The sequence below is a fragment of the Dendrobium catenatum genome, unplaced genomic scaffold (genome assembly GCF_001605985.2).
Source record: "Dendrobium catenatum unplaced genomic scaffold, ASM160598v2 fragScaff_scaffold_1378, whole genome shotgun sequence".
In the NCBI taxonomy this organism is placed as follows: domain Eukaryota; kingdom Viridiplantae; phylum Streptophyta; class Magnoliopsida; order Asparagales; family Orchidaceae; genus Dendrobium; species Dendrobium catenatum.
In genome coordinates this window covers 106631-120086 of record NW_021319840.1, presented here as the reverse complement: position 1 = coordinate 120086, position 13456 = coordinate 106631, and the positions used below count along the sequence as shown (strand labels likewise).

General features: G+C 34.9%; 1 protein-coding gene across 8 annotated transcripts in view; it reads right to left on the bottom strand.

Annotated features, from left to right (window-relative positions):
* LOC110116631 (protein PHYTOCHROME-DEPENDENT LATE-FLOWERING) overlaps window positions 1-13456 on the bottom strand; it is a 49338-nt gene that overhangs the window by 15595 nt on the left and 20287 nt on the right. For all 8 annotated transcript variants that reach the window (XR_003702526.1, XM_028699736.1, XM_020850294.2 and 5 more), the window contains 4 exons: window positions 7192-7272; window positions 1955-2113; window positions 1766-1864; window positions 331-1682 (listed from right to left, as the gene is read on the bottom strand). Coding sequence is in view for 7 of the 8 variants with exons in the window: in XM_028699736.1 (XP_028555569.1) it covers window positions 331-1682; window positions 1766-1864; window positions 1955-2113; window positions 7192-7272 (1691 nt within the window). In the remaining variant the exon portion in view is untranslated. The remainder of the gene's footprint in view (window positions 1-330; window positions 1683-1765; window positions 1865-1954; window positions 2114-7191; window positions 7273-13456) is intronic.

Sequence of the window (13456 nt, the reverse complement as noted above, 5' to 3'; positions counted from 1 at the left end):
TTTAGTCCTTTTATCATAAAAAAAGTAATTATGTGATCTAGCATTTATAAACTTGTAAAATTAAGAGGTTGTGCCCAGATCTATTTAATTCTCATTTTTCTTTTTTTCCATGTTTTCATATTAATCTACTAGAAATTATTCCCTTCACTTCTTTGTGGACAGTCCCTCAATAAACACCACAAGCATCAATAAACACAGCATAAGTGATCATGCAATCCAAGTATATGTGGCGCATAAACCATTGTGCAAATTTAAACATATTCATATGCCCAAACTTGTGTAAACGCAAGCAACTATGAGCATGAATTATGCTTTTGAGTGCAGTCATACCTTTGGGTTGCCATTTCAATCTTCGCAAACCTTTCCATTAGCACTTGATCAACCATAGACGATGTTCCTATTGACGGGCTACTAGCATTCAATGGAGTATTAAAATTACTCACACTTGCAGGAGATCCAACCCCACTCATGACTTGTGTTTTGGGGACAGAATTTGCTTTCCGTTTTAGAGGAGCAGAAACTTGGGGTTGTCTGTGTACTGAATCACTGGGACTAGAAACAACAGAAGGGGCTCCAACCGCATTATTTGAGTTTGTAGGTACTTTGTCCAACTGTGAAGTCTGTGCAGAAGTTGCAGCCATTGCGCTGTATTGACCACCTACCGAGCCACTGGATATCTCTCCAGATTTTGATGACATAGGAGATTGAACCAATGGTCCAGAAGAAACACGTGGACTGGGTAATGTCTTCCGTTTTTGAAGCACATCTTCCTTTCTCATATCCTTCTCAACTGGCAACCGTGGGTTATTCCACTGTGTAAGAGGTGGAAGATGGCTCCTCATAGATGACTGATGTGCTTGATGCTGTGCACGTAATTGGTGCTGATCCAATGAATTGTCAGTGGTCATCGCCTGTAGAGAATCCTTCGATCTCTCAAGATCTTGCTTATCCAACTTATCCGAGTCAATCTGCTCCTCCTTAGGCCCATATCTCATCACCTGCTGGTTAAAATAAATAGATGTCACTGCCTCTTGATTCATCTGAGAAAACCTTGGGACCCCAACATTGGAGTACTGAAACCCCTTGGCATCAATCTGTGGATGCACAGTCTGGTTCTTCCACTGCATATCTTGCCCACTAAAGCCACCTAGCGGAGCAGCTACCTGCTGTGTTGAAATACCATCGAGACCTGCAGCATTCTGCCTTGGTCTCTTTAAACCTGGCATTGATGTTGACTGGGAACTTTGAGTCTCCCTTCGTCCAGGCAGAGAAAAATTAGCATTAGCAGTATCTGTGTACGAGCCAACCATATTCTGAGGCAACGAAATGCTGGCACTGACCCCATAATTTGCAGGAGATAAGCCATGATCCTGAATCACTCCAGCCTGGTTGACAGCAGATTGAAACTTTGTATGACCTGGAACAGTTAAAGTTGGCCTAGCGGCTTCATGAAAAGGATTGTTTGACCGTGAAGATGAAATAACCCCAGGCTGAGTGGTTGCATTCTCATGAGCTTGTTGCATAGCTAAATTGCTTAACACAGTTCCTGAATCTCCTTCACTGTTAGCAATTTCAGGTGCTCCATCAATGCAAATCTTTTTCCCATGAGGTTGATTATTGGAGGTGATCGTGACTTCGGTAGCTGGTCGCAACCTTTTTTTCCTTCCCACATCAACATTAAGCTGCAACATAATTATGCAAGATGGAACTTAGTTGTTTGCAAAAATAATTCTGAACGGTAAGATTTTCAGCATATGTTCAATACCTTAATAATTGTAGGGTCAGCACAAAGCCTGTCCAACATAGGAGTAGGGGATAAGTCAAGTTTTGGCTGCAAGGCTTTCAATATTCGGGACTCAACTTCCTACAGCATCAAAAAATATAGAATTCATGTAAACTTAAATATTTGCTAGCAAAATGTAATAGAATTATCAATTTTTACAGAGTGAAGTACCATAAGATCACTGTAAGTCCATGAATCATCCGCTATTAAAGGAATATCCTTAACAACATTTTCTAGAGACATCCGAAGACGGATTCTGTTTACAACAGGAACAGCATCAATAGGAGCAATAGTCCCTTGTTCTAGTGTACACTTTCTATAATCGCGCACCTGGAAAGTAAGGAAATTTGGTAAATGAGCACAATTTATTTTACCTTAAATAAATGAAAATTTCAACTTACATACTATGATCAAAGAAGGCTTATCAGAAGCTCAATTAAAAGCAAGAATGAAAATATTTCGCCGCTTACACCGGAAAGAATATAATATCATAAGATGTAGGATGTCTTAGGATTTAAGATTCCTAACGCAACTAAATGATGCAGCAAATGAAAATCAAACAAATTGACTTTGGAATTCACAACTTCAAAGACTGTTAATTAAAGCAAGTACTTATTTTCTTTTGATGTAAATAAAAAATTTCAAGAAACCCACAACAAGAAAAAAATTAATAATTGTTTAAGTCAAAGAAAATCATCAAGTAAACAAAAACCATTTTAAAACATAAATCGGAAAAGATTCATACCCAATGAGAAAAAAATTGCAATTGTTTTGACTTAAACCAATAACACTCACAAACCAGAAGTACTGGAACGGTGTGGGTGCCGGCCGTGGGTAAACAGCGGCTAAGAGCAAAAAATGGGAAGGGGCATTTAGAGTGAATGAGGGAGTATGGGTATTGACTTTAATTCTAGTCATTTATTTTTTTTATTGTTATTATAATTATTATTTTAATTCTTTTAGCAAAGATAAGGCGACTATGCAGGGCTTGGGACACGAGATTGGCAGGATATAGGATTAGGATTTTATTTAGATTTTTTTAGCAGTATATATTTATATTTTATAAAATTGAATTAGAATAATATTTAAAAAGAGCTGTGCCGATCCTCATGTAATTTTCTTCACCCTCTTGCACCTCGATATGTGTGACGCCTCAAAATTCATGCAGAATTTGTATTTTTGCCCGTGCAAAGACCCAGGCAATATTATGATACGGAGGCGGAGGCAGACGCATGATATTACAGCCATCTCTGAGTATTTTTGACGTTTCAAACACAACGGCGAAGTTCGTTTCATGAACGGACATCGTTCGTATGATGTTGCACATCGTCGCACCCGTAGTTCGTCAATTTTGACCATCTTCGCTCGAATTGAACATGGAGGTGGTCCCTCCTAGGTAAATTAGATGTTTTGAACGCATCGACACAGTCTTTTTAATGATTGAAAGTCATTCATGCACAACTGAACGTTGCGCTCCCCAATGGTCTCTTTTTTATCATTATTCGACCAAGTTGCGCATGAATGACTCTTCTTAGCAAATTCGATGTCTTGAGTGCGTCAGTGGATTCGTTTTATAACCAGATGAAGTTTGAGTGACTTCAACAATGTCACACCCACCAACAATTGTCGGTCATCCTTGCCTTTGCTTGCATTGATTATACTAAGGGTGTAAACGAGTCTAGTCGCACGAGTCAGGTCTAACTCAAGCTCGACTCGCGAGCCAAATCCCAAGCTCGAACTCGAGTCAATAAGCTAAAAAACGAGTTCACCCCTAGACCATACCATGTATATGAAGGTCAGCATGAAATGAATGGTAATGTTCTTGATTTTTTTATTATTAGTATTAAAGTATATAACATCTATTATTCAACTATTATGTTTTACTGATTACATACGTTCCTGAAATAACATGACATGTATGAGATTGGATGTTATTTGCACAAAGTCATGGGTAACATATGCCCCTAGCCAATAGAAAATAATATGAAGAACTTATTATGATTGGGTGATAGCCACCTAGGTGATGAAAAGAATGTTAACATTGACATTATTATTGTTTCGTCAATGCTTAGTTACATAAGTCTATAGTGAAAATTCATGGTTTAAAAATTCTTTCAAGGCTCACGCCTCAAGGTACGCCTCGAACTGAGGCCCACAATGAGTGTCTTGAGGCTTAAGCCTCGCTAGTTGCAAGTGAGGTTTATGACTTTTTTAAGTGAGGCACACACCTCAAGCTTAACGCCTAGAAGCATTTTGAGGCAACGCCTCATTATAGTTAAGTTTTATAATTTTTTATTATATATTATTATTATTAATATATATACTTTCTTCTATTATACAAAGAGAATGAACCAATTAGCTATAGAATGAATGAATAAGGTTAAATGGTTGTGTTATGTTTAAATAAAATTTCAAAGATAAGCACTTCAAATTATAAAGACGAATAACTGGTGATTATAGAATAAATCCTTTGGTTGTTAATGATATACTTTCTAATGATAAATGGATAATAACAAAAAATAGTACAACAACAAGCCTTTATCACATCACACTATGTGGGGTCGACTACATGAATCTTTTTTCTCCATTGTGTCATGTTAAGAGTCAATTTTTCATCTAAATCTAATAAAGAAATATCATTTCTAATATTTTATAACCAAGTTTTTCTTAACACAAGTCAAATTTAATAGATCTACTTCACTAACCGGGTCATCGGAAGGCCGTCGTTTTATGTGACTAAACCATCTAAGACGACTCTCTCTAATCTTATCTTCTACTGGAGCTACTCCAACCTTTTCACATATATACTCATCTCGTATCTATCTCTAAGAGTAAAGCCACTCATCCACCTGAGCATTCATCATCTCTAAAACACTTAACTTAATATTATGTTTCCCTTTTAATGGAAAACATTATGCATCGTAAAGCATTGTAGGTCTCACTACCATCTTATATAACTTTTCCTTAAGTTTGAAAGGGACTTTTCTATCACACAACAAGCCCAATGCATTGCTCCACTTCAACCATCCAACTTGAATTCTACTAATAATATCCCTATATATTTCACCATCACTCTGAACAATAGACCCAAGATATCTAAAACGTGTACTCTTATTAATGACTTGATCGCCCAAAGTCATGATCCTCCACTATATCTATTATTGCTAAAATTACATTCCATATATTCAGTTTTAGATTTACTCAAATGAAAGCCTTTAAACTCTAAGGTTGACCTCCATAATTTAAGTATAACTTCAACTCCCTCCTAGTCTTATCAACAATAAGAATATCATTAGCAAAAATCATACACCGGGTACAACCTTTTGCAAATTTCAGGTGAGAACATCCATGACTAAAGCAAAAAAGATATGGGCTTAAGGCTGATCCTTGTTGTAATCCAACTAAAAAAAGGAAAATACTTGGTCAAACTACCTTGTGTTTAAACACAAGTAACAGCTCCTACCTACATATCCTAAATGACTTGAATATAAGCATTATTAACCTCATTCTTATGTAGAACTCTCCATAGAACTTCTCATGGAACTTTATCATATGCTTTCTCTAAATCAAAGAAAAAATTATATGTAGATCCTTCTTATTCTCTCTATACTTCTCCATCAAACCTCTCAATAAAGGTATAGCTTCCATAGTAGACCTACCTGCCATGAATCCAAATTGATTTTGAGAAACATTAGTGTCAAGCCGCAACCTATGCTCCATAACTCTCTCCCATAGTTTAAAGTATGACACAAGTAATTTACAGAAGGATGGAGGAATGAGTTTGATAATGAGAAGAATCAAAATATTAAAGCTAATATTAAAATAATTACTAAATTGTGATTAACTTCTACTTCACAAGTAATTAATAGAAAGTAGCAAAGTGGAGTTCAAACTTTTAAAAAAATATCGAATGGTGATTTAAATATAATGGATTACTTTGCTTTATATTACTATATTGCTTTGTTTTATATTACATTGAATCCAGTATTAATTAATATGGAAATTTAAAAAAAATGTTATAATTGAAGAATGTTTGAGTCGGAATTCGATGATGATATAATTATTACATATGAGAGTTATTACGAAAAATATGAAAATACGAATGAGACCGCCGTGGATTCTAATCTTTATGGTGCATTTAAGTTTTAAATGAGTGTTTACTTTGAATCTCATTTCAAATTTTTATTTTATAATAACATTTAATATTGGAATTTGTAGTTTAGATCTTTATAATGACGAATCAAATAAATGTGTTGATGTTTTATTTTATTTTTTTCATTTTTATGAATTATTTGTAAGTTTGTGTGTTTTTTTATTAGTCTGTTTTGAGGCTTACACCTCGAACCGACGCCTCGCCTTGCTAAGGCAAAACGCTTTGATTCCCGATTTCGTCTTTTTAAACCTTGAGTGAAATGAATGTTTACTATCGATGCATATAACATCTATTGTTCAATTGTTATCATGTTTTATTGATAACGTCCATTCTTGAAATAACATGATATGGAAAATGAATTAAGGCTTTGCTCAGTAATTGTTGTTGTATTGTATTCTACAACATGAAGTCACACTACTTGTATGGATGAAAGAGCTATAAAGTATACTTTCGAGTTTGCCGAGTCATGCTGGTGACGCATGCATGGAATTAGTATTTTATTATTGGTTACTTACAAATCAAGAATCTGAGATGAAAAGAACTACATACATTACCAACTAAAGCTTCTCACTAAATGATTCTGATAGCAAGAATACAAATGCTCGCACATTCACATTCACCAAGGTGGTTGAACTACTGGTACCATAACAAAATTGGAGAAAATTATTATTTTGTATTAACCCTCTTTAAGCAATTCGTTCACATGAAGAGTTAAATGCCTGTGTCTAACACAATAGGTTACGAGAAAAAGATGATCTCATATTTACAAATAAGCAAATCAGTTACATGTTAAGATTTGAAAAACAGCAGAACTTTAAGATACATTATGGACTCTGAAAAATAAACAATTCAATTGTACAATCATAGAAACAATAGCTAACCAGAAGCAAAAAGAGTCTGACGTCAACATAAGCCATACAAGATTGGAAGATGTCCAAAAAAGGGTAAATTAAACTTATATTTGTAATTATACAACAACAACATCAAGTATTTATCCCACTACGTGGGGTCGGCTACATGAATCCTTTATATTTGTAATTATAAAGACTTGAAAATTGGTCGTACATAAGGTCATTCCAAATGGCCAATTCAAATTTATATGGTAGCATAATCTAACTTGGAATCAATGTTGCATGTGAACAACCAATGTAGCAAGACTCTTTCCACCAAAAAGACCTCCCAATTGAAAATGCCATATAGCCAGAGCACAGTAATTAATAGTTAAACGTTTTGGGGTATACAATAGTTCACTGACCTCGCAGATGACAGAACCATTGATATATTTGCAAGGTACATCATCAAGAATATCTCCTGGAAGCCATCCTGTCTCAATTGCCTCCAAGAAGTGATGCAAATTGAAATAGACAGTAAGTACAGATAAAAATAATTATCCGCATATAAAAATAGTCAAAAAAATTATAATGTATGCATAATAACAAATGAACTGTCTAACAAACAGAAATTAGGAACAGTAAATCATAACTACTAGTCAAACTTAAAGTAAAATGTACAGTAACATAATATCATAGGGTTCGACTTGGAGGTCTAAGTGAATCACTCATTACTAGTCACAATAAAATGAATGATAAAAATTAAGAGTACGGATATCTCCAAAAAAAGAGAGGCTTAAACGCATTAGGACTAGATCAGCATCATAGATCGCCAAAGTCTCACCACCAATAGCAGAAATTTTTCCTATGTCTCCCCTAGATACACGAGTATAAGCTGGGTGACTAACAGAAGCTAAAGAAGCTGCTGAAACATGAAGCAAAAACACTTCTAAAGAGTTATAGTAACTCCTTTTGGCATATGAGACTTTTAAATTACGAGAAAAATAAACAGTTTGAGGTTATATTGCATGCTGCAAGATCATTTACAAATTTTAAAAATAATCTTAATATGTTCTTAACCCAGAAAGGAATATATCATAACTTATGCATGTTGATCTATATGACATGAAAAGTACTATTTACAAACTCTACTTCTCCAAAAATTAAGTACATTGTAAGGTGTGCAACTGCAAAAAATGTCCTTGTAATATTTGTTCATGTAAATGGCATATGACTTGTATTATTTACAGATATGCATGTGCTTGCAGAGGAAAATAAATGATTTGCAGTATCTAGTGGTATTTGTACCCTTTTCAAGATTTACAGCGTCTTAAAATAGATATTACATATGATATCCACCAACAATTCCGTGCTTAATGCTACTCAAGGATTTTCTAAGGGTTTGAGCAGTGGTTCCTGACATTCGGGGAAAAAAAAAACAAGCCTAACTCTAAAGGTAACGTTATTGAATTTTTTTTATTTTTTTTTTAGGTAACGTTATTGAAGTGAAGAGCAGTTGGTCCCATCTAAAAAAAGGTTACCAAAACTGATAATCCAATATATAGGTCTAGGTTGCAAATGCAACTATGATGTTGCAACGAATGTTGGTCCCAAAAGAATATTACAATTCAAAATTTAAAGACTACTAAAACACGCCCAAAAATACTTGCTTTTTTCAGTTGCAAACCAGAAATTTTGATAATTTAAATCAAAACGATACTGCGGTGATTGATTAAATATGAAAAATTCAAAAAAAAAAAAGAAGAGCCATGAAAAAAGTCATCGCGCAATTGAATTTTTATTGCTGCAACTAAAATCTCTCAATTGTGTCCAATTTGACTAAATTGAGAACTCTTGTAACGACATAACAAATAGACCAAAAAAGATTCAAAAAAGAGATCACCAAATCGGGAAAGATTTAGATTCGGCGCCAATGCAAGGAGCTTACTTCCACTAGTATCAGGCAATCACACTTTACCACACACAAAGAAACAAACATCTAACAGGCAAATGAAACTAAAACTGGAATATGAATTTTTTCAATAAAAGTTTATGTCATGCATGACTCGAACCATTTGTTTTTATCTTCACCTTTTCATTGTTGCATGCCTACTAGTTCAAAAAATCTCAGTTGGTAAAATCATTCAGCTGCAGAAGGGACCCCGAAAAATACAGCTTTCTATTCTCATACAAAAAAGGTAGAAACCAACAACAATTTGCTAGCGTGAAACAATGAAACTATTGGGCCCAAATGTATGTTAGCGTCAAACAGACTACAAAGATCTTAATTGCATATCATGGGAAACAGAAAACTAATTAGGATAAAATCAAACCAATGAACCACTCCTTGAATTGAACAAGCGAACCTTGTTGCAAACTAGTGAACCAAAGTCTGCCCCAACCATGTGTTGACCTCATTATGGGAATAAAAAAAATAAAGAAAATACATCTCATCCTCATAGGCAAAATCAAAAACCTGTTTTAAAATATGTCATAAATTAAGATATAAAAAATTATAAAAATAGAAAGGAAACAATGATTAATTTTTCTTAGGGCATCAAGCGAATCGAACCGAGTCGAGTATGTGTATGTTCAGGTTTGAGTTTGTTTATTATTAGTTTGTTCAAGTTCAGTTCGAGTTCGATTCGAGCTTTTTTGTTTGTATTCAAGCTTGGTTAGTTTCCCTCTCCGGATCAGTTCGCACGAAGTCCTCTCCCCTTCTGCAGTTCGTTAAAATCCCCAGACAACTCTTCCTCTCCATTCTCACAGACTAAAACAAAACTCATCCTCTCTGGATCGATCGTACTCTCTAAGCCCGAACTCTCCCCCAGTTCGCGAAATCCCTCTCCCGAACAGCCTCAGTCCGTCGCTCCCCCAATTTGCGAAACCACTGCTCCACCGCCCTTCTCCTTCTAATTCGCACGATCATCCTCTCCCTCAGCATTTTTCGAAAACCACCCGCACGATCTCCCTCTCGATTCGGACGAACCGCATGCTCTCTCCCTTTTTTTTCTTTCCAAAAAAAACTTCCTCTCCTAGCCTGTAAGAAGGAAAAAAGTCCCCCTGCAGTTCGCAAAAGGCCTCCTCCCAGTTACCAATTCGCTCCGGCTCCGTCACCCTGCTCTTTTGCGACTAACCCAGGCAAAATCTCTCCCGCCTCCTCCCCTCTCTCTGTTCATTTGCACAAAGCCCCCCTCCGCCTCCTGGCTCTCACTTTGCAAATAATTCGGAAATCCCCAAGGCTCTCTATATCCCTCTCTGATTCACGAAACCCCAGCCTGTCACCCTCTATCCCGTCGCTTCCCCTTGCTCGCGTAGACAACAGCTCTAGTCGATGCCGCCTGAAGCCCTCACTATACATTGTGATTTGTTTGAATAGAGGTAACAAGGACTTGATAAAAGAGAGATGCATCTTGATTCTTTTCTTTAAGAAGAAATCAAAGAATTTGGATTCCACTTTTTCTTTTTGTTTAATCTGAAAATAAGATTTAGATTTACATTATTTTTCCATAAGATGAGCTCTCTATGGATCAAATTTCTGTTAGATTTGCAATAGTGTATAAATCATCTCCTCTTAACTTAGATGTTGTTATTCTTGAGTGATTTCTGAGTTTTCATTTTTGATAGCCAAGAAATAACTGGAATTGATAGTTTGGTCAGTCCTTACAAAATTTGAGAGGATTTCTTGAATCATTTGCTTAAACTTCACTAGTGGTTAGTTCTCATAATCAGTTAGTTAATATTTTGTTTTTATTTTATCTTTAATGAGATCTTGACAGTGAAATGAAACAAGTTATTATGGTCTCTTTATATTCTATAGTTGCTATTCTCTTCTCAAAGTGATCAAATGGCCTTATGTTAATAGCTATATATGTATGTTCTTGAGGCTTACAAAGTTGTTGGAAAGATAATATGTTTTATGTTGGAGAACTTCATGGGTTTTGGAAGGAGATGAAATTATTTTTTTAGTTCTTTCTTTGAGTTGCATTTGTTGGGAGTATTGAGTTTGAAAGATGAAAAGTGAACTTTGCATCATTTTCCTTAAATAAAGTGGGTGTTTTTGAAAGGTTAAATATTTTGAAAAGAGTATGTTTATGTTGAGTAGTGAAATGTTTGGGCTTTGAATAGTAAAAAGTGTATATTTCAGAAATGTGAAAGACTTTGAAATGTAAAGTGTGTAAGCTTTGAATGGTGAGTTGTCTATATTTTGGAAGAGTAAAGCATATATGTATTTTGAAGGTTTGTGTGTGCATATTTCGTGGATCATGATTGGTGGAAATTGGTATACATAGTCATGCTTCATCTTATATATGGATGTTTTCTTCTTATGATTTGGAAAGGTGAAATGTATGAAAAACTTGAAAAGGGAAGTATGTAAAGGTATAGTGAAAGCAAAGTATGTGAATGTGTAATAGTGAAGTGTATAAAATTGTTTTGAAAAGGAAGATAGAATATGATTTTTGGGAATGGTGAAATATACAAATTGTAAGAGGTAAAATATTAGTTTTGTGGAAATTGTGTATTTTGGAAAAGAAAAGTAAAGTGTGCGTTTGGTTTGAAAAGTGATTTTTGAAAATGAGAGGTATTATTTTGGAAATGATAAATGTATGCGTTGAAATTTGAAATGTGTAGAAAGGTTCTTTGAAAATTGAAATGTATAAAAGTGTTTTAAAAAAATATATATAGAGAGAGTATTATTTTAGGAATAGTGAAATGTGTAAGTGTGAGAGATAAATTTTGTTTTATGAAAATTGTGTAAGTTTGAAAGAGTGGAAGTGAATGTTGGAAATATACAAAGCATACTTCTAAAAGTAAAAGTTTCAAAACATAATCAACCAAACTGGTGTTCAAGCCCGAAAAAATGTACGTCTTTTATTTTTAATAAATTTCATTTATTTTATTATTAATAATTAAATATGCTTTCTAATCCCTGTTTTCTTTTCTTTATTGGCATAAACTGCGAGGAACGGTACTGGTCGAGGGAACAAAAGGACAAGAAGCTAATGACGTCAGTCGCCTCTATCCAACTAGGTAGAGGTGCTACGGGCGGAACCACCGGGTCGTAGCCCCCGGTGACTGAGTATTCTAAACTTAGAAAATCTTTAGGGGCCCCTTGATGTGGTTTGTGCGAACCCTTCCCTTTTAGGTCCCTGTAGTAACTTCAATTTTATTAGGTTTATTTTTATCTGTTCTTAGATCCCTAAACCCCTTTTACATATACGCAAAGTCCTAAGGGTTAGTAATAACAAATATTTTTATCCTATATAACAGTAGAGACTTATTAAGGACCGAGTCTTAAAAAACTTAGACTTAGGATGCATGCACACTTTAGGATAGAAATATATAATATAGAAAATTTAGTGACATCTCACTTTAGGATTAGTGAATACCTTTAAACTAAAATTCAATCAATTAGAAAACTTTAGTCAATAATTAACCTACATAGGACATATCAAAACCACACAACCCGTTGCACACACTTAGAATTGTTTGCTAGGACAACCGACTTTAGCTTTAGGTTAGATCGGTGTTTACTTTATTACTGCATTGTGACGGGCTTTTTCGATTTTCACTGCATGTTGGTTGTAAAATTGTTGGTGTGTTTGTCTACTTACTTTTATTGTACTCTGTGATATGATCTTTTTTGACGATTAGATTATCCGTAGGTTAGGAACGATCTGGTTGTTAACAAGATTTTCTGCAGGTGGCCACACTCATGCAGGGCAGTAAAAAGGGGGCTAATTAATTAATAATCATATAAATGCTACAGGTGCTTCAGCTGCTTAGCCCCCAAATAAAAAGAGTGTGGCCAAGTGTGGCTAATTAATTTAATTTAAATGCTAATATATAACTGCTTGGGATGATTTTTATATAAACTGCTTAGGATAACCCTGCATGTGGTCTAGATTTTTCTTTTCTTTCTGTGATGTAAATGTAATGTATTAAAAGTCAAAAATGTGAAAGTGATTTTGAAAATGGGATATTACATCCGATTTGAAATCCAAAGAAAGGAGAATATACCTTAAAGGATTATTCTCTTTTATTTGGAAGGCCAAATTATGATGATTATAATATCCAAATAGAAAAGAAAATATCCCTTTTAGGGATGAGTTTCTTTTCATTTGGATATCCAGATCTGACGGATCTAAGGAGCTAGTAGAAGAAAGAAGACGAAATGAAGAAATGGAAGAAAGAAGAAATGAAGATACAAGAAAGAGTATATCCTAGTTCAAAAATCACTTGCGTCATTCTTAGGATTAGAATCTAAGTTTGTTGCCAGTGGTGCCCGGCCACTTTACTTTTCTGCAAATTCTGGGTGTAATTATATGGACATTGGACATTATATATTTGGATTATTAAATTTGATTGTTTATATTGTTTGTGCAATAGAATTTTTTTAGGACTCTTGCATGCCGTATTTTGTTCTAGCCTGGATACGAATCGGAGTGCTTTTTTTAGTAAGGGTACGTATAAAATTCTTCTACTTGAAATCCTAATAAAAATTTTTAGGCTCACATAGTAACTCTAACGATCTAAGAAGTAAGCTCGGGACCGTCGAGAGTCAGCATAAGCATATTATTACTTTCTCTTCCTTGTTAAGCACCTCCCCGCCTGCGGGTTCTGGCAAACCACTTGACCTATGAGGGTGCAGTTCTGTCAAGGGGAAGTTGTGCAATCTCTAGGAAAAAA